General features: G+C 48.7%; 1 protein-coding gene and 1 pseudogene across 10 annotated transcripts in view; both read left to right on the top strand.

Annotated features, from left to right (window-relative positions):
* Cadps (calcium-dependent secretion activator 1) overlaps nt 1-23,781 on the top strand; it is a 618,572-nt gene that overhangs the window by 12,252 nt on the left and 582,539 nt on the right. For all 10 annotated transcript variants that reach the window (XM_075704042.1, XM_075704047.1, XM_075704043.1 and 7 more), the window contains exons 2-3: nt 8,692-8,966; nt 9,019-9,160. In XM_075704042.1, the coding sequence (XP_075560157.1) occupies nt 8,692-8,966; nt 9,019-9,160 (417 nt within the window). The remainder of the gene's footprint in view (nt 1-8,691; nt 8,967-9,018; nt 9,161-23,781) is intronic.
* On the top strand, nt 10,162-12,401 carry LOC142592541 (uncharacterized; annotated as a pseudogene).

Below are 23,781 nucleotides of genomic sequence, written 5' to 3'. Positions count from 1 at the left end.
TGACATTAGTCAGGCAGCGAACTCGGGCGAGCGCCTCAGTGCGCGTTTCTCGAACATTGCAGACCCGGCGCCGAAGCAGAAATTTTTCTCGCGTCTGTGCTTGCTGCATACCCGAGTTGTAGCCGATGACTGCCGGTTTTATGTTTCGCGAGCCAAGCTTCACGCAGCTTCTTGTCCTGCGGCTACGTATGAATAAGGCTGACACCGGGCTCCGTTGCGTACGTCCGGCACTGCGGCACCGAGCAGTAGCCTACCATGTTGCGCACTTTCAAAGGCAGCCACTACCTATTCTAGTGCTTTCAATCGTTGTAAAGGAGACACTCGAAGCGGGAAAGTCTCGCCTCTAAATGAGGACCACAGCGTACGAGGGAACTTAAACTCTCCTTTTCAGCTCGCTTCGGCGCTCCCGAAGCAGCCGACGCTGCCGCTATGTCCTCGTGATCCCTAATAGCACGTCACGCCGACGGTGGTGCCAGCATTTCCAGTGGTTGAGCTCGAGGACAATACACGCTGTTTTTTCTGCGGCAAATAACACAGTGTGCTGCACTGATAACTTGTGATAAGCGCATGTGCACATCTTCTGTCAGACTGCAAGGCTTGGTAACCAATACAAATGCGGCATCGTGGCAGATACGGCTCACGTCACAAGTAAAAAAAAAAGTTTTTATAAAGTTTTAATTACCAATTTTAGCGGCAACATTGCATTTGCTAAATTGAAGGCCGACATTCATATCTTGCCCAACAACAACTTCACAAAAATTGTCGTAGGTACTATGGCCCACAGTATTTTGGCTGTGGGCAGCCCTGAACGAAAACGAAAATTAAATTGTGTCTCAGTGACGCTGATCTCCCCACCATATTAGAAAAACGGAAAACGCCACCTACCTCCCTGTTGCGCGGGCGCCAATGTTATGACAATTACGACTTCTCTTCATTGTGATCAATAAAGCCTTGTTTTTATTTGCTGCTATACGGACAAACGTGATTATCCTAGCTGCGGTACCACCAAAAGATTGGGAACAGAATAGAGCACGCTTCGCTTCGATTCTTGGCGTCACCATAAAAAAAAAAGACCTCGATGAAGCCCGTGCCAGCGAAACCTGTTGGTCTGCACTCGCAATGGAGAGCGTTGAGGGATCAACCTCACTGGTCCACTATTTCATATTTCTTTCTCTACTGCCATACTGGGCACCGCCCGCAGTGCCAAAGTACTGTAGGTTGTAGCACCCAAAATGATTTTGTTTAAAATTTTTTTGTTGAGTTAATAATATGACTTTGAGTTCTCAATTCTGGAATTGAAGTGCTTCCTCTATAAGTACTAATTAGGGGATTATTAAGGATATGGTTATTACTTACCTGCCATATTTTTCACGCTACCGAGTTCTTAGTAATCACAGACACATAACTTCATAGAATATCGGGAAATATCCTTACAAAATTCAGGTTTTTTTTTTTTAATTCTGTGCAGCTGACACAGACACTGTACTTGTGACATGAAGTCACACAACAACAACAGTTTTCTGACACTTTCGAGGGTAAGGATGAAAGCGTGAAACATACCGCCATGTTTCACAGCGGCTTCTCGGAGCGAGCGGGAGAGGGGAAGTAAAAGCGAGCTGAACATCGTGGCACCCGCGGCTATATACAGCCTGTCGAGTCATAAGCCGCCAAACTCTTCGGCCGCAATGAGTCTGAAGACGATCCAGAGAATCCCATTCGCGACTTTTGACGGCCGCACTTATGCAACGTCGCTCTCAACGAACGCTTCGCCGTAAACGAGAGCGCCGGGTGCACTCGTTGAATGCCCTCTTGCTGCTGTCTTTGTTCGTCTTCGCTGCGCGCTCTGAACGGAAGAGGGACCCAAGAGCCTCAACGCCTTAGAACGCCTCACTGTATGTTTAGCGACTCCTGCTCCCAGCATGAACGCACGGCACGAGCGCACCCCACATGAAACATTCCGCTAAGGTGAATAGTTTAGCGACCATTTTGCAAATTAAATTTCTTAGCCCGCACATTCGTGCAATTATTTCATGGGGTGTTGATAGAGCTGAAGCCGACAATTCTGCGGCGCAACGCATCGGGTACATGATCTCGGGCTACTGGATACCGGAGCATTCTTTGCCATTTGCGCCCAGTCAAGCCGGTGGAAAAAGGGGTGTCTTCAGGCGTATGACACCCCCCCCCCCCCCCTCCGGAGCACCGGCCCCTTGCACCCGGGGCCCACGGCCCCCCGGCCCCCCCTGTTGCTACGCTACTGGCTTCGCACTAAAGTGGATTGCCCTGGTGAGGGCATCACCCTGACGGAGCAGATGCGATGCTGCATGCAGACTTTGGTTGCATGTGTTATCTACGCTCCTTGTCTGTGCAAGCTGTCACCTGCGTTCTAAGGGAAGTTGCATCGTCCCACTGTTAGATATTCACTGCCGTCACCGGACTGATCGACATGCGCCATTGCTACTTTATCTGGTCAATAGCACCTCACGAGTATCCTTGCCTAAAGTGTATGTATGTTGCACTGTGATCTGGACACACGCACAAGTTTACACTTTGTAATATTGAATTTCACTGGCATCTCTTGCACCACGAACAAACTATGCTAAGGTCAGATTGAAGAATCATTATGTTGTCACAAGTTACTTTCCTGAAAATTACACATTCATCTGCATATAGATGATTGCTTGAGGAAAGAGAAGTCAAGTCATTTATGTAAATTAGAACAAGCAGGAGACCAAACACTGAACCCTGTAGTACACCGGAATGTACAGCACTCAGACATGAAGTAGTGTTGTTAGCTGAGACAAACTGGCAGCAATGAAGAAGAAAACATTCAATCCAAGTGAAAAGTTTATAATCAATGTTAAAGGGGCTGTGAATACCTCAACCATATTTTGCACTCATGTGTGGCGAGGAGGGGGGGGGGAGTCACCCCCTCCCCAGCAGAATGTAGTCACCTTTTTCTAAAATCACTCTCTTTTCAGCAGAAGCCTTCTTGCCTGTTTTGGGGCTGCTTGCAGCTGCCCCTTGACAGGTTCCCATAGAGCACTGCCATTGGCCAAAAGCTCACTTCAATCAAGAAGGGTTTTCGGATCATTGAGCTTGTTCCTACTGTTACTGATTGACAAAGTTTAATAAACAGGTTGAAGTAAGCGAAAATCCGCTTTCGAATTTCGATAATAGTGTAATGAAGCAGACGTGCCTCGTGTTTCCGATAGCAGCTCGGAGACAACGACGACAACCCGTGCTGTCATTAGCAAGAGAGCTCGGGATGTTCGCTGCTTCTAGGCTGCTGTTTATCTGCTGCTCCTCACCTTTAATTAAACATCATTACATTTGGTGGAGATTGCTGGAATCCCTCAAGTCACCTTGGAGCTCCGCAATCGTACATTGCCCACCGCCACCATGACTCATGCGACCTACGCATCGACTGTACCCATGACTGCCGCTGTCACTTGCGCTGGCGTTCTCCGTCAGCGCGACCCGGCCATCTTTTGCGGGACCGGAGAACACGATGGTCGAAGACTGGCTGTCGTCCTATGAACGTGTAAGCACTCAGAATAAGTGGGATGACCACACTAAACTGAATAATGTCATATTTTACCTTGCTGACATTGCAAATCTATGGTTTAACAATCACGAATCTGACATTTCGAGTTGGTCCGCATTCAAGACAAATTTTGCCGAAGTGTTTGGCTGCCCCGCTGTCCGCAAGCTACGTGCTGAACAGCGTCTACACCAGCGAGCACAGCAACTGGGCGAGGCTTTCCCCAGCTATATTGAGAATGTCTTGGATCTCTGCAGCCGTGTTAATGCAACGATGGCGGAGGACGAGAAGACTAATCATATTCTAAAGGGAACTGAGGACGACGCGTTTCAAATGCTGCTGGCAAAGAGCCCAACCAGCATCGCCGTACTCTTCAACCTGTGTCAGAGTTTCGATGAATCGCACTGATTGCACTGCCAACATAACATCGTCCGCCAAAACATTTCACTGGCTGACTCGGTCTCGGACAGCCAGGAGCCTGCCCCAACACTGCCTCCAGCCGTGCAACAAGCCATCCATGCCCAAATATCTGATGCACTTACCCCTGTTCGCCCATCAGCCCCTGTGACAGCACTGCTCTCCTATGTTGACTACCCGCCACTATTTGCACCTCCGATGGCACTGCTCTCTTATGCCGACTACCTCTCGCGGGTCACACCTCCGCCCCTCAACTATGCTGCTGCTGTCGCATGGCCACCCCCACCGTCATATTCCGTCCCACCACCAATGCACCGGGTTTCCCTTGCTCCCATGTCACGGCAGTCACCCCAGCTTACCCCGACAGCGTGCGTATCGCGTTTCCGCAGAAGAGTGCCGAGTTATCACAGAACAAGTGGGCAACATGCTGCAGCGCAGCGGCATTCAGCCTTCCCAAAGCCCTTGGTTGTCACCTGTCATTCTCGCGCAAAAAAAAAGATGGCACCATTCGGTTTTGCATCGATTATCGCCGCCTGAACAGGATTACAAGAAAAGACGTCTACCCACTGCCTCGGATCGACAATGCTCTTGACTGTCTGCACGGTGCCGAATACTTCTCGTCTTTAGATCTCCGCTCTGGCTATCGTCAGGTTCCCATGGCTAAGGCTGACCGCCCAAAGACAGCTTTCATCACTCCTGATGGCCTGTATGAGTTTGTTATGTCTTTCGAGCTCTGCAATGCTCCCGCTACCTTCGAGTGCATGATTGATACCATCCTTTGCGGACACAAGTGGAAGACTTGTTTATGTTACCTGGATGACATAGTTGTTTTCTCGCAGGATTTTCCAACACATCGCGCCCATCTGCATGGTATCCTGACCTGTCTTACTTCAGCTGGCCTACAGCTCAACCTCAAGAAGTGCCGTTTCGCTGCCCGAACATTAACTGCCTTAGGTCACGTTGTCTCGAAAGATGGTAACCTTTCTGATCCGAACAAGCTTCGTGCAGTCGCCAAGTTTCTGAAGTCCACATCTATCAAGGCCCTGTGAAGTTTCATAGGCCTGTGCTCTTATTTTCGATGCTTCTTGTGGAACTTCGCCTTTATTATCGCACCCTTGACGAAGCTGCTTACCGCAAGCAAAGGCGTTTCCGTATGGTCATCAGCACGCGATAAAGCCTTTGACAAGTTATGCGAGTTGCTGACTTCACCGCCGATTCTTCGCCATTATGACGCAACTGCGCCTACAGAGGTTCACACCGATGCTAGCGGTGTCGGCCTTGATGCAGTCTTGGCCCAATGGAAAGCCACGAATGAAGAATATGTTGTGGCTTATGCTAGCCGTACATGCTGAGATGAATTACACCATTACAGAAAAGGAATGCTTAACCATCATTTGGGCATTGGGCAAGTTTCGTCCTTATCTTTATGGCCGTCCTTTCAGCATCATCACTGGCCATCACACCCTTTGTTGGCTCTCCTCCTTGAAAGACCCATTGGGCAGCCTCGGCCGTTGGGTGCTTCGCCTGCAGGAATAAGACATTCATGTCATATACCGCTCTGGTCGAAAGCATTCCGATGCTGACCAGAGAGATTCCGATGCTCTCTCGCTCGCCGATGACACCTGATGTGGCTTCTCTCTCCGTTCCTTCTCCGACCTCAGACCCACCACTACTGACCACCATTAACATGCCCTCTGAGCGACGCAAAGACCCATCCCTTGCCCTGCTGCTCGACTACCTTGCCGCTGTATCGGTCGTTCTTTTCTGCTCTTCTCTGCTCCCTGAGTTGCCAGGATAGCTCTGTTTAACACCCGGGGCTAATGTAATGAAGCAGACGCGCCTCGTGTTTCCGATAGCAGCTCGGAAACGACGAGGACGACTCGTGCTTTCATCAGCAAGAGAGCTCGGGCTGTTTGCTGCTGCTAGGCTGCTGTTTATCTTCTGCTCCTTACCTTTAATTGAACATCATTACAATAGTTATGCACTTTGGGAAGAAGCTGACTATCATCTGCTAATGCTCAGCCATGCCCACCCGCACAGGAATGAAACTTTGACCACACTGCATTCGTAGTCATCGAGTCTCACTAATTTCAATTAGTTTTGAACACTTAGCCTAAACCATGCGAAACTAAAGGTCAGACCACATGTACGCACGTGCTCACTCCTTGCTGCTCCTGGCTTGGTGCGCATCGTTTCGTATTGAGCTATTGACAGCACTTTTGCAATTTGAATGTGGCTACTATCCGCTGGTCAAGATGGTGCAGGACAAAGCTGGCCTGCATCATGTAGCATGACCAGACTGGTGCAAAAAATTGTGAGCATGCACTCACTGCAGTGGCATGTAGCTATGGCTGTTGTGTAGAGTAAATACCACTGCTGCTGCGATGAGTCCGCTTGCTGAGCTTGTCCTGGCTCATTGGAAACAATCGCATGCTCCGAGTGTTGCCTCTGTGGGTGGCATGGCTTCAGGCATGTGGCGAGCGAGCCAAGTGCTAACACCTTAGAACAAGTTGTCTACCTCCCAATTTGCACACCTGCGAGTTGCACCGCCATCATGGTTGAAGATCATTACGTTAGGAATCCTTCCAATGTGTGTCCGTAATGCGGCATCCATCATTTACCTGATGTGAACGCTGCCGATGTACTCACATGAGTAAATATAGAGGCGACATTTTGTTCAGCCCACTACATTGTATAATTGCTACAGAGATAAGTGCGAAATGAGATGTGCTACTTGCCACTTTGTACGGAAAAGCAGTCATGTATAGCTACCTAATGCACTGCAGTGCAATAAAGGCACGAGACACCTTGAAATCACTTGTAAGTTGAGTGATAGCCTCAGAATTTGGTACATTGTGAGTGCCTAAATTGGAAGTAGTGGCCTACATGAACATGCAGTATCAAATTTGAACTGCACACCCTGTACCGTCATAGCCTTCACAGTGTGAGACATTGAAGAAGGATCGGGAGCACAGTGAAGGGGATCAAAAGTGATCTTTGATTGACAATAATTCCACTTCTGCTGGACGCCTTGTAGTACTTTTTGCTGCAAAGTATTTCTGGAACAGTCTCCTTTAACTTCAAATTCATTTCTCGACTTTGATAATAAGTGTTTGAGGGCCCCTTTAAGTTCACTTATAGTGGAAAGTTTGCTGAATGTATCCTTTAGCTCATGAACATTGTTACGCAGCTCATCACATGATGCACAAGGGACATAGACGCAGAGTATGACTGTTTGAGAGCAGTAAGATGCTTTTCTATTGCTTTGAATCGAGAGTTGACGAACAACTGAAATTAATGTATGTCATTCATGCATGCGCTTATTTTGACAAGTGACAATTCCCGCAATTGGTGGAACCTGAGTGATTGAAGGGTTTGTGCCATCAGCTACCGACTGATGACATAGAATGGATCGTTTAACGAACTGCTTGAGAACGAGCAATTTTGTTACAAACCATTATGAACAGCTGGCTGTCAGAGCATTTCCACAATATTTCTCCGGTTCAGGTTCAGCTTCAAAATGGCTGCACACATTTTGGTTCAGGTTCCACTCCAGATTGACAAAAATAAGTGGTCATATTCTGGTTACCTGTTATAGTTTGACACCCTGGTCGATAGCAAAAAATAAAGAAAGAAGTACATAGAAGTCTGGAACTGCATGGTTGGTACTGCCAATGATGCAAGTAGTACTGAATGCATGCTGTGTGTTCAGTTGTTGCTTTACCACTGACAATCAAGCAGCATATTTCTAAAAGCCAAGTGTGTTACAGGATATCATTATCTTGGACAGAACTGGGGCCTTCACTGGTGAAAATGTGGGCAATGAATTTTTTTTCTCTTGTTATGCTTTTGGTTTTACAGCACTATAAAAACACTAACTTGACATGATCAGTGTGTGTAAAAAACAGACAGAGCACAACTGAAAAAGGGATGAACAAGCCTTTTTCTTTGCTGTGCCTGCTTTTTGCACTCAATAATTATGTCAAGTATTCACCAAATATCCCTCAGCAGCTCCTTTCAAGTTACTAGAAAAGAAACAGCACTGACATTTTGGCAGAGGCATGTTATCTGCACAAACAGCTGATTTGTGGTCTATGGGAAATGCTAGCGTATACATGGGGCACGTGAACAGCACACCGAATGCTGCACTAAAATAGAGCTTACACTGTGCGGTGCATTGTTTGCTGCAGTGCTGATTTTCACTTGTATGTCTGCATCTAAATGTCAGTAGGGAGGATGCAGAAAAATTGTGAACGAGCTTTGCACCTCTTGAAACGCATGCCAACAGATGAGGTAGGCAATTTGAATGTTGGTATTCCTGGAATGTTCTGAATTTGACTGAAGTATGTCCATCAGACAATTATTTGGCCACAGTTTTTCTGACCTGCAAACATACCTTGCCCGTTAGAGAGGAACATCATGGGGACGTGCCATCTACATAGCACGCACATGCAAGCACCTTTAATAGTATAGTGTTGGCTACAATAAATAATTTGCGGCAGGCACTATGTAACAGATCTGCATTGCTTAACACGGGTAGCACACCCATAAAGCAAGATAGGATACACTGTGTCAAGATACACACATGTGTACCAGTGCAGTCCGCTTTTCTTTTTCTTAGGTGCCCTACCAGGCATAAGTTAACCTGGTTCAGTTTTTAGAGTGAATTGCATCACAAAGTATAAGCCCGAGCTGTGCACACAAATAGTTTTGCACTTCGTTGCTGGGCGCAGGCATTCCTGAAGGGGGAGACGCAGATAGCGGCGGACGAGGCGTTCCAGAATGCAGTGCACAGCTACGTGGAAGTGTTCCTCAAGAGCGAACGGGTGCAGCGCATGGTGGCCAGTGGGGCCTGCTCAGCGCACGACTTCCGCGAGGTCTTCCGTGCCAACGTTGACAAGCGTGTGCGCAGCCTGCCTGAAATGGACGGGCTCTCCAAGGAGACCGTCCTGGGCTCCTGGATGACCAAGTTTGACGCCATCTTTCGCGGGGACGAGGACACCCGCAGGTGAGTGCTGGCTACGCTTTGTCTGTTTGACCTGACAGCTTGCTTGCTGCAGCCGGACACAGCAGGGTCGAACCCTGCTGCCACACGGCCTGGCCTCCGAGCTGCTGCTCTCGAAGGAGCAGCTGTACGAGATGTTCCAAGGGGTGCTGAACATCAAGAAGTTTGAGCACCAGCTGCTCTACAATGCCCTGCAGGTACACAACACAGCAAATTTACTATTTCTTATTTACCAGCAGGGGAACCAAGTCATAAATTAATGCAACAAAATGACACAGGAAGGGGCTAGGGAACATTTTCTTTTACCTTGGGATCCTTTCTTCTCACCGAGACAAAAAGAGTTAAATCTCCCACTAGTGTGAATAAGCAAAGCGTTCTTTACTAAAATGTGCTTACTTGTTGCCTTCTATGTCACTCATTTTGTTTACTTCACACTCATACAGTCAACAACCAATTTTCCGGATGCCCAATTTTTCAGACATGCCCGATAATTCGGACGCTTTCGCTGCACCGCCATGTACCCCGGGCCATAGAGTGCATAAGAACGTCTGAAATTTCTGACGCAAAAGCCCTTCGCCGTCCCATTTTCCTGACTTTTTGCCGTGACCGCAGGTCCGAAATGGCGTTTATCAAAACCACCACCATTTGATTATCGCAAATCTGTTAGCAGGCGTATCCACCACTGGCCACTACTGCGGCAGCGCTAGGCCTAGCTACTTCGGTGTTCGCTACAAAGCTTGTTGTTCGGTGCCATGTTTTTTCTTTGAAAGAAATCGCTGCTGTCAGCAATGGCGCTGACCCCGCCTTTGTAATTCTAGCCAATGACTTCGAAGCTCGGAAAGCACAATGCATCACATAATACCGGTTTCCAAAAGTCAGCTTCACCTCAACACAGCAATGTTACACAGTGAAACATACGAAGTATTACAATGAGGCACATCAAGAGTGGAAAGGAGCAATTGACGGTGAAGGTGATGATTTAATGACATCCCCTTTGAAACGAGGCAGTGACAAATAGTTACTGTTGTATCGTCATGGCACCGCACGCGCCTATGAAGCTGGGCGCACCTGCTGTAATCACTTTCTTCCCCTACTCTCTATTTGTCCCTTCCCCTCTTTCTTGCTGTGTGCTTTATATTGCACGCGATACCCATAATAAACGTTCTTTGCACGGTTGATCTTCTTGGGAGTACGTGGTTACTTCAGTGGCGACGAGGATGGGATGAGCCTGCCGCCCACCAGCAACACCCCGGTAGCCATAGCCGGATACGCAAGCCCACCGCAGTTCGAGGAAGCTATGGACCACTTGCTGGCATATCTAATGCGGCTAGAATCTTTCTTCGAAGGCAACGACATCACGGAAGAAAAGAAGAAGCGAGCATTGCTCGTAGCAGGGCTGAGCCCTCACACGGTGGCCGTCGTTAGTGGACGCTGCTCGCCAACAAAGGTGAACGAGCTGTCATACAATGAAGCACTCGACTTACTGCAGAAGCATTTTTCGCCCAGCCTGAATGAAATAGCCCAATCCTACAAATTTTTCCCACGCAACGAGATGCCAGGAGAGCCAGTCAGAGATTTTCTTGTAGCCATTCGGCAATCGGTGGATACCTGCAACTTCGGCACTTCACTTGACAGGATGCTCCGGGACCGTATAGTTTGTGGCTTGCAAGACAACTCGGTACGTCGTCAACTGCTTTCGAAGGCATCCTTAACAAGAAGCGAAGCAGAGGAAATCGCCTTAGCAGTGGGAATGGCGGAAGAAAACGTGAAGACGTTGAAGACTGCACCTGAAGACGAAGGCGTACACACGTTAAGAAACGTATACACGACGTGACAGTCGGCTACCATGCTTCAGGTGTGGAAAAACAGGGCACAACCCCAGAACTTACCAGTTCCGCTCGGCGAAGTGCTACCGGTGCCAGCAGCGCGGTCATGTTCACAAGATGTGTCCCGGACAAGCAGACAGCAGAACGAAAGAACCGTTCACGTGGCCACACCAGCAAATTAATGTCGTGCATCCGTCAGCAGGAAACTGCAACGATCTGGGATCAGAAGCTCTGTTCCTCGTTGAAACGGTAGATAATTTCGTTGGAAACACTCAAACCGTAAAGGCAATAATGTGCACTCTACTTTGGAATGGAATAGCGATCAAGATGCAGCTGGACACAGGGTCCCCAGTTTCTATCATCACTTGGCCCACCTACGTACAGCATCAAGATGCCTGGCCGAAACTGCAAGAGTCGCTGCTCAAGTTGTCATGCTTCCTTGGACCACTGCCGGTGCGTGGCCAGTTACAGCTCGACGTTTCCTTGGGTTTGAAGACTACGAAAGCCACATTAGCAGTGCTGAGTTATTCTGGGCCAAACCTGTGTGGCCAGGACATCATGACCGCGCTCGACCTTCTTGGGGAGCCGGTGCTCAGCGCAACGCAGGAAGGTGAGAGTGCAGCCATTCGTGAAGTTGACAATGGCGTTCAAGTCTTGTTAGAAGATTTTCCGACCTGTTTCGGCCCGAGTTAGGGCTCATAAAGGGACTGCCCACCTGATTGCCATTGCGGGATGATGCTGTTCCTCGGTTCTGTAAGGTGCGGCCGGTGCCATACACATTGCGCTCAAACGTGGAGGCCGAAATTGATCGGTTAGTTGAAAATGGAATTCTTGCCCCAGTCGCACACTCGGAGTGGGCGGCACCTGTGGTGGCGGTAGTGGAGACATTCGCTTATGCGGCTACTTCAAAACTACTGTCAACCAAGCCTGCCATACGATCCAGTATCCTCTCCCGCACATAGAGGACATCATGGCGACGTTAAACAGCGGCGAAGTTTTTACAACTATCGATCTCCGGGACGCCTACAATCAAATTGTGTTAGACGAAGAATTGGAACTGCTTACGATGGTGAATACACAGAAGGGCCTTTCTGGCTTCACATGCCTTCCGTTCGAAGTAGCCTCTGCGCCAGCGCTACTTCAGTAACACATGGAAACAATTTTGCAAGGACTGCCCGGAGTACAGGTCTATTTAGACGACGTAATCATTGCAGAAAAGCTGAATGACGCCGCCACCTTACGCCAAGTTCTGGGAAGGTTCCGCGAGTTCAGGGTGCGGCTGAATCGGGAGAAGTCAAGATTTCGTGAGAATGAGGTTGATTTTTTGGGTTACAAAATCAACGATAAGGGCGTGCATGCCAAAAGGGAAAATCTTGAGGCTATTCTGGATGTCGGCACACCCACGGGAGTGCCCGAGTTAAGGTCATTTTTGGGTCTGGTCACCTATTACCAAAAGTTTCTACCGCAGGCAGCCACGATCCTTGCACCTCTGTACAAACTATTGCGCGCCAGGACGGAGTGGAAGTGGGGCATTGCTCAGCAGCAGGCGTTCCAAGAGGTCAAAGCACTAATAAGTAAAGCAGAATTTCTTGCCCATTACGGCCCGGACAAACCGTTGGTACTAGAATGTGACGCTTCATCAGTCAGCATTGGAGCCGTCCTTTCTCACGGCACAGCTGAGGGGGGAGGCAACCCATTGGCTTCCGCTCCCGCATACTCACAGACGCAGAGCGGAAGTATTCGCAGCTTGAAAAGGAAGCCCTGGCATTAGTGTTTGGAGTGGCGAAATTCCGGGCATATTTGTTGGGTAGGAAATTTACACTTCTGACTGATCACAAGCCATTAGCCAGTATTTTCAATCCAGATAAGCCGGTTCCAGCCATGGTGGCCACCCGCATACAACGGTGGGCCCTCCATTTGAGCACCTACTCCTACATCTTCAAGTTCAAGGACGGCAAGGCGAATGTTCTGGCTGATGCACTCAGCCGCCTGCCACGGGCAGCGCCTTCCAAGGAAGTGTCCGGAGACGAGGACGGCGCTGATGACTTTGAGTACGTACTTCTCACCGCCTGTTTGGGCAGTAGAGTGCTGTCAGCCAAACAACTGGCCCGCTATATGGCCGAAGATGAGGAGTTACTTGTGGTACGGAAGTGGGTGCAGGAAGGCTGGCCTCGGCATTTAGACGCTAAGCAAGTCACTCTGAAGCCGTACCTAGTTCGGAGGGACAAACTAACTGTGAGAGAAGGCCTGGTGTTCTGGGGCCACCGAGTCGTCCTGCCTAAAGCAGCCAGGAACGCAGTGTTGCAGCTGATTCATGAGACACATCAAGGAATCACCGCGATGAAGAGACTAGCTCGCTCGCTGCTTTGGTATCCTGGCATTGATAAGCAGATTGAGCAGCTCGCTAAGACGTGCCACTTATGTGTCCAAGCTGCACCGATGCCTCCACGCCAGGTACCAGTCCCGTGGCCGGAAACCAGGCAGCCGTGGTCTCGTCTGCACATTGATTTTGTGGGTCTGGTGGATGGCTACGTGCTATTAATTGTGGTTGATTCACACAGTAAGTTGATGGAAGCTGTGCCTTTGCGAACTTCCACAACTGGGACGACCGTAGATGCCCTGCGCACCCTCTTTAGCACTTTTGGGTTGCCGTGCACAATCGTCACAGATAATGGGCCGCAGTTTGCAAGCCGGGAATTCCAGACTTTCACTACGGTGAATGGAATAAAGTACATGCGCACTGCACCTTATCACCATCAATCGAATGGGTTGGCGGAACGAGCGGTGCGTACCATAAAACAAAGCCTGCAGAAAAACAGGCAAGGATCAATGCAAACGCGACTGGCCAGGACCTTGCACAACTACTGACAAACGCCGCTGTCGGGTGGAAAAACGCCGGCTATGCTGCTGATGGGGCATGAGCTACGCTCCCGATTAGATAACTTGTTGCCGTCAGAAACAGAGCTTTACAGTTGCCCTTTTGCCAATGATTTCTTGCAGAAGGATAAACCAATTTGGGTGCAAAACTACGGTTGCCTCGGAGACCCATGGACTCAAGCACGTGTCCAAACAACAGAGGGGTCTCGTATGGTGACTGCCGAGGGACCGGAGGGTGAACTAATGCGACGACACTTGGACCAAGTGCAACCGCATGTGGTGGTGCAGGACTCAGAGCAAGTACAAGTGCAGCCACGTCTCTCAGCCAGAGGCGGCAGAGCCGTCGACAAGACCGCTAGTGCGAATAAGACGGATGAGACCACAACCCTGGAACTACGAAGGTCAACCCGTTCGAGACGTCCCCCTGACAGGTTCTCTCCCTAAGAGAAGATGAGACTGTTGTATCGTCATGGCACCGGACGTGCCTATGAAGCTGGGCGCACCTGCTGTAATCACTTTCTTCCCCTACTCTCTATTTATCCCTTCCCCTCTTTCTTGCTGTGTGCTATATAGTTACCTAGCCTGTTTGATTTAATCAGATATGCTGTACATGTTTATCTAGCATTTTTGTGTACATCCCCCTTAATCTTTCTTTTTTTCCTTCAAAATCTACCTTAACTTGTACCGCTAATGATGACTAAGGGATCCGGTCGTATCAATCTCTTTCCTACATTTTTTTACACCGATACTCTAAACATTTCATGCTTATCTTGACTGCTGACCGGTTGACGCTTCTGTCTACTTTAAACCGAAGCGCTTCTGGAAGGTGTACGTTACCTATGGCTCTCACTGGGTGAAACCCTTCGCATTCCGTTACGATGTGCTAAGTGGTCTCCGGATTTTTGCTGCAATGTCGTCTGTGAGTCTGCAGAACTAGAAATTGATTATTTAACTACTAATCTTTAATCTGTTACACGTGTTCGTGCCAGGCTATATATTCTGCAGAACGAGCTCAAGTCTGCGCTCGTTCTGTGTTCTCTATATCACCCCCGTTTGTTTGTGCCATTCTTCCTTGAGTATGGATTACCAACACAGCCAGCATTCAGTACTTCGAAATCAGGCTGCTGCTCGCAAACAAACATGCAGCTTTAGAAGAGGAAAATCAAGATAACATAGAGGCAATAAATGAAACCGTAACTAGGCTGATTTCAGAAGCTGCAATTGAACTCAGAAGTAAGACATCAAGGCAACTGGTGGGTAAGCTCTCTCAAGTAACAAGGTACTTAATAACAAAACAACAGAGCATGAAAGTGCATAACCCAAGGGAGCAGGCAGAATACATTGAACTGTCGAAGCTGCTAAACAAGACAAAAGTAACTGAAATTTGAAACTATAACGTCAGAAATAGTGAATATGCAGTACATAATGACTGTTTCATGAAATCAGTGAGAAGAAAGCTTGGCAAAGGGCAGGGCAAGATGTATGTAGTGAAAGTTATCATAAGTGTAATGTTACCAACAGTTTTGATGGTATAGTAAAAGCAGCAGAAGAATTTCATATACTGACCGGTACAGTCCCCAGAGCAGCCACACAACCTTCATTGGAAGTAGTGATGAACATGATACACAGGCTCCTTCTAAAACTAGCGACAAAGTTAGAAGGGCCTTGCAAGACATATCCTGGTGAAAAGTAGCAGTAGAAGATGGAATAATAGTTGATTTAATCAAAGATGGAGGAGATATCATGCTTGAAAAGCTTGTGGCCCTTTATACACAATGCCCCATGACTTCAAGTGTACCAGAGAGCTGGTAGACTGCCAACACTTTGCTAATCTATAAGAAAGGAGACGTTAGAGAATTGAAGAATTATAGGCCAATTACCTTGATTTCAGTATTGCATAAAATATTGGCCAACGTTTTGTCTGATATAATCAGGCAAAATTTGACAACAAGCTTGTTTCAGGAAGAGATATTCTACAATGGACCACGTTCATGCCATTAGTCAGGTAATTGAGAAATTTGCAGAGTACAATCAATCTTTCTGTATGGCTCTAATAGATTATGAAAAAGCATTTGATTCAGCAGTCATAGAAGCATTACATAATCATAGACTGCAGGAGGCAGGCGTGAATATCTTGGGAAATACCTACAAAGATTCCACAGCTCTCCAATGCTATTCACTTATGCTTAGAAGTATTCAAGCTATTAAACTGGGAAGGCTTAGGAACGAGGATGAACAGCAAATATCTCAGCAACCTTTGGTTTGGAGATGACATTGTCCAGTTCAGTAGTACTGGAGATGAATTGCAATTATTAGATCTAGCCCTAGGGGTGTTAGCCACTGCCACTAACACTCTTAGGACTAGATCTAGTCAACATAAATACCCAAGGTAGTAGATAAATTGATAGCTGTTGCCGTAGCACAATTGGTAGCGCAATGCATGCGTAATGCGGAGGTTGTGAGTTTCTGCTCCCACCGGCAACAAGTTATCTTTTCGTCCACTTTCATTTCCCTTTTCTTTGTTATTTTCTACATTTTCCATTTCAACAACAGCTAATTTCCCCGATGTTCTCCTTGGCTTCAATGTCTGTTGACCTTATGTGGCATACATACGTACATACAAACCTTGATATAACGAACCAAGATTTAATGAAAGTCATAATATAACAAGCTATTTTTATTTTCCGATCTTAGTTGCATAGAAAACCGCATATTTGATATTTGTGACGGTCTCAAAATTCGGATATGAGTGTTTGCAGATGATTGTGTATTGTATGGAAGGGTAATCTGATGAGAAAAATTCTTTTTGTTGGCAACTGACCTCAAGCAAATTTAGAAATGGTGTGCCATTTGATGTACAATTTTATACCAGTTGTACATCTCTTAACATTAACAAATGTGTACACATTACCTTTACAAGAAAGATCAACTAAATCAAATATAACTAATCGTTAAACCACCAAAAGATTATAAAAAGCGAGTTAAATATCTCGGTGTTACTTTGCTGTCCAAGAATGGCTCTTGGTCAGAACATATTAAGACCATAGTTATAGGTGCAGGGAGCGCCCTTGGTTTCAATCAACAGTGTTTAAAGCATGTAAGCATTGATGTAAAAGAGTCAGCAAATAAAACACATTTTATCAATTTTGAAGTATGCCTGCCCTGTATGGGATTTGTTTTGCAGGGGGTCCAGAACACCTTGCTGTGACAGATGTTTTTTTTTCCTAATGCATAATGCATTAAAAAAAAAGAACAATCTGTTGCGGCAAGGTTTGTTCTAGGCAGATAGACTGCTTTCCAAGTCTAAAGGCAATGAAAAAATTTGCTTGGATCCCTTTTTTTGAATGACTGAGCAGGTTGTGTCTTGAGCTGTTTGATCCAATTTTCCATAACCATTCTAGAATATGCTCATCAGATTATTTGAAGCCCCCGACTATATTTCCCCATGTAGAGACCATTCATTTAAGCTCAGGCGACACCTTTTCAAGATGGATTACTTGAAATATTTTTTTCCATGAACCAATGTCGCTTGTAGTTCACTACCTGCTAATCCGGTGTACTGCAAGAATGTGGATACATTCTACCGCAATCCCCTTCTCTCCTAGTAGTCAATGCTTGTGTCATATACGGGTCATGCCTGAACTGTTTATAAGCACTCATCAATGTAACCTAAATGCTTCAAGAGTCACCCTATGTCAAGTGCACTTGTAACGCATTCGCCAATTGATAATTTGGACACAGATAATTTGGACAGCTCTGTTGCACCACCACAAGCCTCATAGGCTTAATGTATCAGGACAACTGAAATTTCGGACTGCGATAATTCGGGCTGCAACTGTACGACCGTGCGATAATTTTGCCACCAAGTCGAACAGAAATAGTGATACAGTCAAATATTGATAACTTGAACTTGAAGGGGCCTGAAAATTTGATCTTGGTCTGAATGTTCTTGGTCTGAAATGACTGAATGACAGATTGCATGAGCATAAATATAAGAAGGAAAACCAGCTCTCTGGTCACATAAGTGCGCTTTGTAAGGCTCACAAGTGCATTGCAGATTTTGATAGAACCTGTGTTTTGAACAGAGCTGATGATCAACTGACAAGTGAGATACTGGAAGCGCTTGAGATCAAGAAGCGCGGTGATGATTGTATCAGTGAAGCCTCAGTTTCTCTTTCGACAAAGGAACTGGCATATCTTGGGAGCGGCACTTAGAAGTTGTTGTGTATCGTGGTTTCCTTGTGCGATGCAAATGATGGCCCTGCTTGTTCTTGTTGTTTTGATCCTTGACAGCAGCTATTTATTCCTGTGTCAAGAAATAAAATGCTCAGTTGTTAGTGCGCCTGTGTGGTTGTCTTGTGCCTCCTTCGTCCGTTGTTTGATTTTGCGCCTTTGTTGTAATCATGTATAACTGACTCGCCCATCAGCACATGCTCAGTGAATTAAAAGAAGTTGGAATTAAAAGGAGGACTTGTTCTTGAAGTACTTGTGCACCATAGCACAATGCACAAATGGTGCGAGTCGAAAAATATTGTGTCGCGCAAGCACACAGGGAGCTTATCACGCAACAGCCCACACCGGCCACTGCTCGCTTCCTGATAACGGCAGAAAATGAAACTTCAGGGAGCGGGATAAGCTGGCGCTGGCACAGAGGCGGGCGTGCACGGAGAAGGTGAGGGAGTTGCGAGAGAGAGGCAGGGCAAGGGGAGCGCAATTGCAAGGAGGGGTGGGAGAGAGAAGCAGTTGTCACGATCCGCTCGGATTTGTGAACGAGGGAGAGCTCAAGGCACCCTCCGTTAGACAGACACTCCGCAGTGTGGTGGTGATGGGTGATGAACAATGACTGACCGCCGAGCATCTGTGCTCACCGGTGTTTATTGGTGCGGTGACCAAGGTTGCCTACCGAGCTTCACAGACCACCTAGCCTGGCGGGCGAATGAAGGTTATGCCCAAGGGGGTGTGACATGCTTGTTACACCCCCTTACCCCCGTTTGTTTGTTGACAACAAATAAATGCCCAAGTTCAAAGTATGAGGCTCTGCCTCCGTCTCAGCCAAGTCGACGGTGCCTGCTACTTAGGTGAGTAATGGTCCGGTGGCCTCCGCAATCGAGTACTCCGCCTGGGCACTGGTGTTGACGGGCTGCGTGTGGCAACGCTGGGCACTGCCTGAGCCAGCCTCGCTCTGTCCGGAGGGTCGCAGTGGTCGGCTTTGACAGTGGTGCCAGACTTGACACCGGCCCAACGGGCTCCGCACCTCTGGCAACGCTTGTCGCCTTCGAGGTGGGGGGAGCTCCTCTGGAAGCGACTGGTGTTGCCGCTAGTCCCCCTGTGGGCTAGCGGCAACGGTACTGTCGACGGTACGGTACTGTCGACGGTACGGTACTGTCGACGGTACGGTAAGTCGACGGTACTGGCCAGGTCCCGAGGCGAGGCCTAACATGGTCGGCGTGTCTGTGCCACGTGACCCCATCTGGCATGCGAACGAACAGCAATGAGGTGCTGGCAGGAGACACCACCTGTCCGGCGAACCAGGATGTGTCAGGATGGAAGTTCTTGGTGAAAGCTGGAGCCCCCGACTCTGGCAAAGGCCCTGGACGGCACCCTCGGTCAGCAGCCAGCTTTTGCTTCAGCTGCTTCAGGAGCACTGTGCATCGGAGGTCCAAATGCAAAACGTCCAAGGGTGTCTTGATCATCCGACCCAGCAGGAGCTCACAAGGGGCACAGCCAGTGACATCGTGGGGCGTGGTCCGGTACTGGAACAGTATCCAAGCAATCTGCATCTGGAAATCCCCAGTCTGGCTCTACTTGAGCTTGTCCTTGATGGTTTGCACCACCTACTCGGCTGCACCATTTGAAGCAGGGTGGTATGGCGGAACCATCATTCGGTGGATTCCGTTCTTCGTCAGCCAGGCCAGGTACTCTGTGCTGGCGAAAGCAGGACCTCATTGTCGGACACAATGACGTCCGGCAACTCCTGGGCGGTGAAGACCTGTTGTAGCGCTACAATGGTCGCGCCTGCTGATGGAGTGGTAACAGGTAGAACCTCTACCCACTTCGCAAGGTGTCCACCACTACCAGGAAGTAATGGCCCTTGAAGGGCCCCCAAAATCCACATGCAGGCAGGGCAAGGGTCTCTGTGGGAATGGCCAGGGGGTGATTTCCGCATGACGTGAGGCCTGCTGATGCTCCTGGCTGATTTGGCAGCTCTGCACCATGTGAATGATGTCCTGGTCCAGGCCAGGCCACCAAACATGGGACTGGGCCACCATCTTAGTCTTTTCCACACCAGGATGTACCGCGTGCAGCAACTGCAGGACTCTGGACCAGAGACTTTGTGGGATCACGACCCTGGAACCCCACTGTAGGCAGCCCTGTGGCAATCTGAGCTCGGCGGCCTTGTGGCTATAGGCCTGCTGAACCAATTCATCCCCTTGGGACACCGCCTTGAATTTTTCTCTGGAAAATCAACAGTGCAAACGATATTCCTAACGGAAGCCGACTATATGAAACTAAGCCTTTGTGCATATGACCATCTCGAAGCAGAAGATGGAGCGGCTGTAGATGCTCTGACAGGTTCGGCAGGAAACTCCTGTAGTAGTTGATGAGGCCGAGGTAGCTCTAAAGCTCCTTCTTGTTCTGGGGTTTAGGCGCCTTGAGCACAGCATAAACTTTGCAGGGAGCCGGGGCTAGGCCAGCCTGGAAAATGACATGCCCCAAGTACTCAACACTGGGGGCAGGAAAATGCACTTTTCCAGCTTGAGCTTGAGACCAGCATCCTGCAGTTGTGCCAGGACGTTGTGCAGGTTCTGCAGGTGGTCCCCATCGTCGCTGCCAGTAACCAGGATGTTGTCCAAGTACACTGCCACATGTCTCATACCCCTGAAGAGGTTGTCCATCTCCCTCTGAAATATGGCTGGGGCAGAGGCCACGCCAAACGGTAAGCACGTGTGCTAGAAGAGCCCCAAAGTTGCCGATATTGTGACATACTTCCGGGAGGTATCCTGGAGCAAAAGCTGCTGGTAAGCATCTCCAAGGTCGAGCTTGGTGAATTTCTGTCCACCAGACAACGCTGACCAGAGATCTTCAATCAGGGGCAACGACTACTTCTCAAAGGTAGCAACGAGGTTGATGGTAACCTTGAAATCCCTGCAGATCCTGACACTGCCATCTCGCTTGAGGACTGGTACGATGGGAGCGGCCCATTCAGACGTCTTGACAGGCACCAGGATGCCCTCTCGCTGTAACTGTTGCAGCTCCTGGCTGACCCCATCCATCATGGCGAATGGCAATTGGCGAGGCTTGAAAAAACGTGGCCGGGCTCCCTCAGCCATCATTCCAGTGAATGTGCCCACCCCTGGCTGGAAAAAGAACTTGAACTCGGTCAGGAGGCTGGGGATGTCTTTCACCACATGCACGCTGGCTTCCTAGTACTCTGGCAGACGAACGCTCAGTGCATGAATCCAATATCGGCCCAGCAGCGTCGGTGATGACCCCTTGGTAAAGGGGAAGGGTTACCTCCCTGTCACCAAACGAACGCTCATCTGGGCCTGACCCTGGACCTGTGAGAGCTGGCCGGAGTAGCTGTGCAGCATCACGCTCGAAGCCTCGACGCGCAGGCCGGAGAAAGTACGCTTGAAGAGTTTCCTGGCCATTACTGACACGCTGGCCCCTGTATCGAGCTCCATGAAAATGGGGAGCTTGCAGACTTCAACGGTTAGCATGTACGGTGGCACAGATGACGGAACAAAGCCTGTGTTCCACATGTCGAAAATTGGCGGGTCCTCGGCCATGACGTGGAGCCCGGTGGTGGAAGAACTTGAGCCTGCTGCTGCATGCCCCCGCCGTGTACCCTTGCAATGGCTACCCTGGCCACGGGCTTGTGTGGTACTTGGGCTTGAACCAGGCTGCTGGTGCTGTTTGCTGCTTGTCCTCCTCCTTCGGCATAGCCGTGCCAGGTGCCCAGTTTTCCCGGATGTGAAGCATTGTACTTGAGAGAACTGGCACTGTGAGGGGGAGTGGGCACCACCACAGCGACCGCAGGTACTGCCCTTTATCGCCAACTTGTTGACCGCCGCTTCCGCCGATGGTGAGCCAGTTGCATGGGCGATCCCGCCGGCGTCCCTGGCAGCAGCTTCCATTGCCAGCGCTGCCTTAACGGCATCGTCCAACGAGGGGTCAGGAAACTCCAGGAGTCGTTTCTGCATGGCTGGGTTGTTGATGCCGCAGACGAAACGGTCCCGCAGGAGCGTGTCCAGATGGTCCCCGAAAACACAAGCACTCGCTAACCCGCGTAGAGTAGTGACGAACTGGCCAAGGGGGAGCTTTGCTTTTCTGTCAGCTTGATGGATGGCACTATTCACCTCTGCTACCTAAGACGGGCACCGAAGCGGCTGAGTTGCTTCCTGCTGCTTCCCTCTGCATGCTTTTTCCTTCATCTGCTGACAGATCGGCGCTGCGTCTATGTTCTTAGTTTTGTGTTCTTAATGCGTCATGTCTTATGAAGATGACGGAAGTCAGTTGCCACTGATCATGATCGGGTTGGTGTGCTCCCTTCTGTTGCAGTGTCGCTGCATGCAAAAGATGAGGAGAATGAGGTACTGGGCGTCGCCTTCGCGTCCTTGTATTCAGAGTCCGTGTTGTACAGAATCGGACGTGCAACACTGTCTCTGACAACCTTTCCATTGGGATGTCTCGGTTTAGACTCGTCATAAAAAAAAGTTGCTGTTCCACCCAAAAAGCGAAGCATCGATTGTGATGGCAAATTAGTGGTCGAAGCAAGGATAGTAGGTTTATCGGCCTTATAAACTTGTAAGCGTAGGCATACAAATTAGATTAACAAGCATGGTGTCACGCCTGCACAAGCAAACATCAAGCGATCTGCGATCACCTGATGATGGTAGATCGCTCTCAGAATACGGCCACGTGACCGTGCGCAGCTGCCACATGCGCAGTTGCAGCCAGAGTAGAATGCTGCCCCCTTCTCTTCCCTCCCCCTGGTGCCTCACAACATTGGGTACCTCGCACGCTTCCTCCTGGCTATGTCTCTTTCGCATGGGTGAGTACCGATGTTGGCTCCCCTCACACGCTTCGCTTTCACTTGCAGGCACAGGGTAGGTCATGCAGCGACGGTGTTATCGCCCTTGGACATTATATGGAACTGCACATGCAGCGTTGAGGGGTCTGTCATAAGCTTGTCCTCCATAGTGGGGTCAGAGCAATGCTGGTCAGCGGTGCTGCCACAAGATTGGCGATCTGCTGAGAGCATTGCTAATGCTTGCACGTTCGAATTACTGGGCGTTTTCACCAATTGCAATACACATAACTTTGATGGGACCACAGTGTCAGTTCTAATAAACTGGAAGTTGAAATTAAGAGTGTTCGAATTAACCAAATTCGACTGTATTTTTGTTTTGATATGTTAGACTAGTCTATCCAGCAGTCGCCAATGAGAATACAGTGCATGCTTTGACTGTACCTTCATCTATCTGTAGCTACCGCATGACAGTTGCGGAATTATGGGCCACGGTTTTGTAGCGATGCCTACAGTTCAATTCTAGGCCACTTTTATCCACCATTCATGGCTGGCCGATTCCATTGATAATGTGTGCGAAGTGTTGCTTTGAGCACTGACAAAGTGCGAAAAGCAGGAAAAAGAATAGCATAAAACTAATCTCTAGGAAATTGCAGCCATGAAGTGTCTATGCCATAAGCAAGTGTATGTGCGCACAGCAATGTGTTGAAAAACTTGGGCTGTATTCTTCACTTTTAAAGGCACTTTAATTTTCGCGATATTTTGCGTCACTAGCACCAGATGCGTTGATGGGTGACAGCGTTTCCGCACTGTGCTAAAATAGCTTACGTGGCACTCTGTCAAGAATGCAGTTACTCATAGATGCTATGCATCTTGCTCTCGTCACATGAAAGATGGTGTGCTTGGTACTGTGCCAGGAGTGCTATCGCTCGTAGACACGGATGCATCTTTCTCTAGTCATGCAAAAGATAGCGTGTTTGGCAATGTGCCAAGAATTCCATGACTCGTAGACATTTATGCTTCTTGGACTATTCACACAAAAGATAGTGTGCTTGGCACTGTGCCAAGATTGCTGTTGCTTGCA

Source organism: Dermacentor variabilis, chromosome 9, assembly GCF_050947875.1.
Source record: "Dermacentor variabilis isolate Ectoservices chromosome 9, ASM5094787v1, whole genome shotgun sequence".
NCBI classification, from domain to species: domain Eukaryota; kingdom Metazoa; phylum Arthropoda; class Arachnida; order Ixodida; family Ixodidae; genus Dermacentor; species Dermacentor variabilis.
Note: the sequence above shows the minus strand (reverse complement) of the source record. Positions and strands in the feature narration are given on the sequence as shown.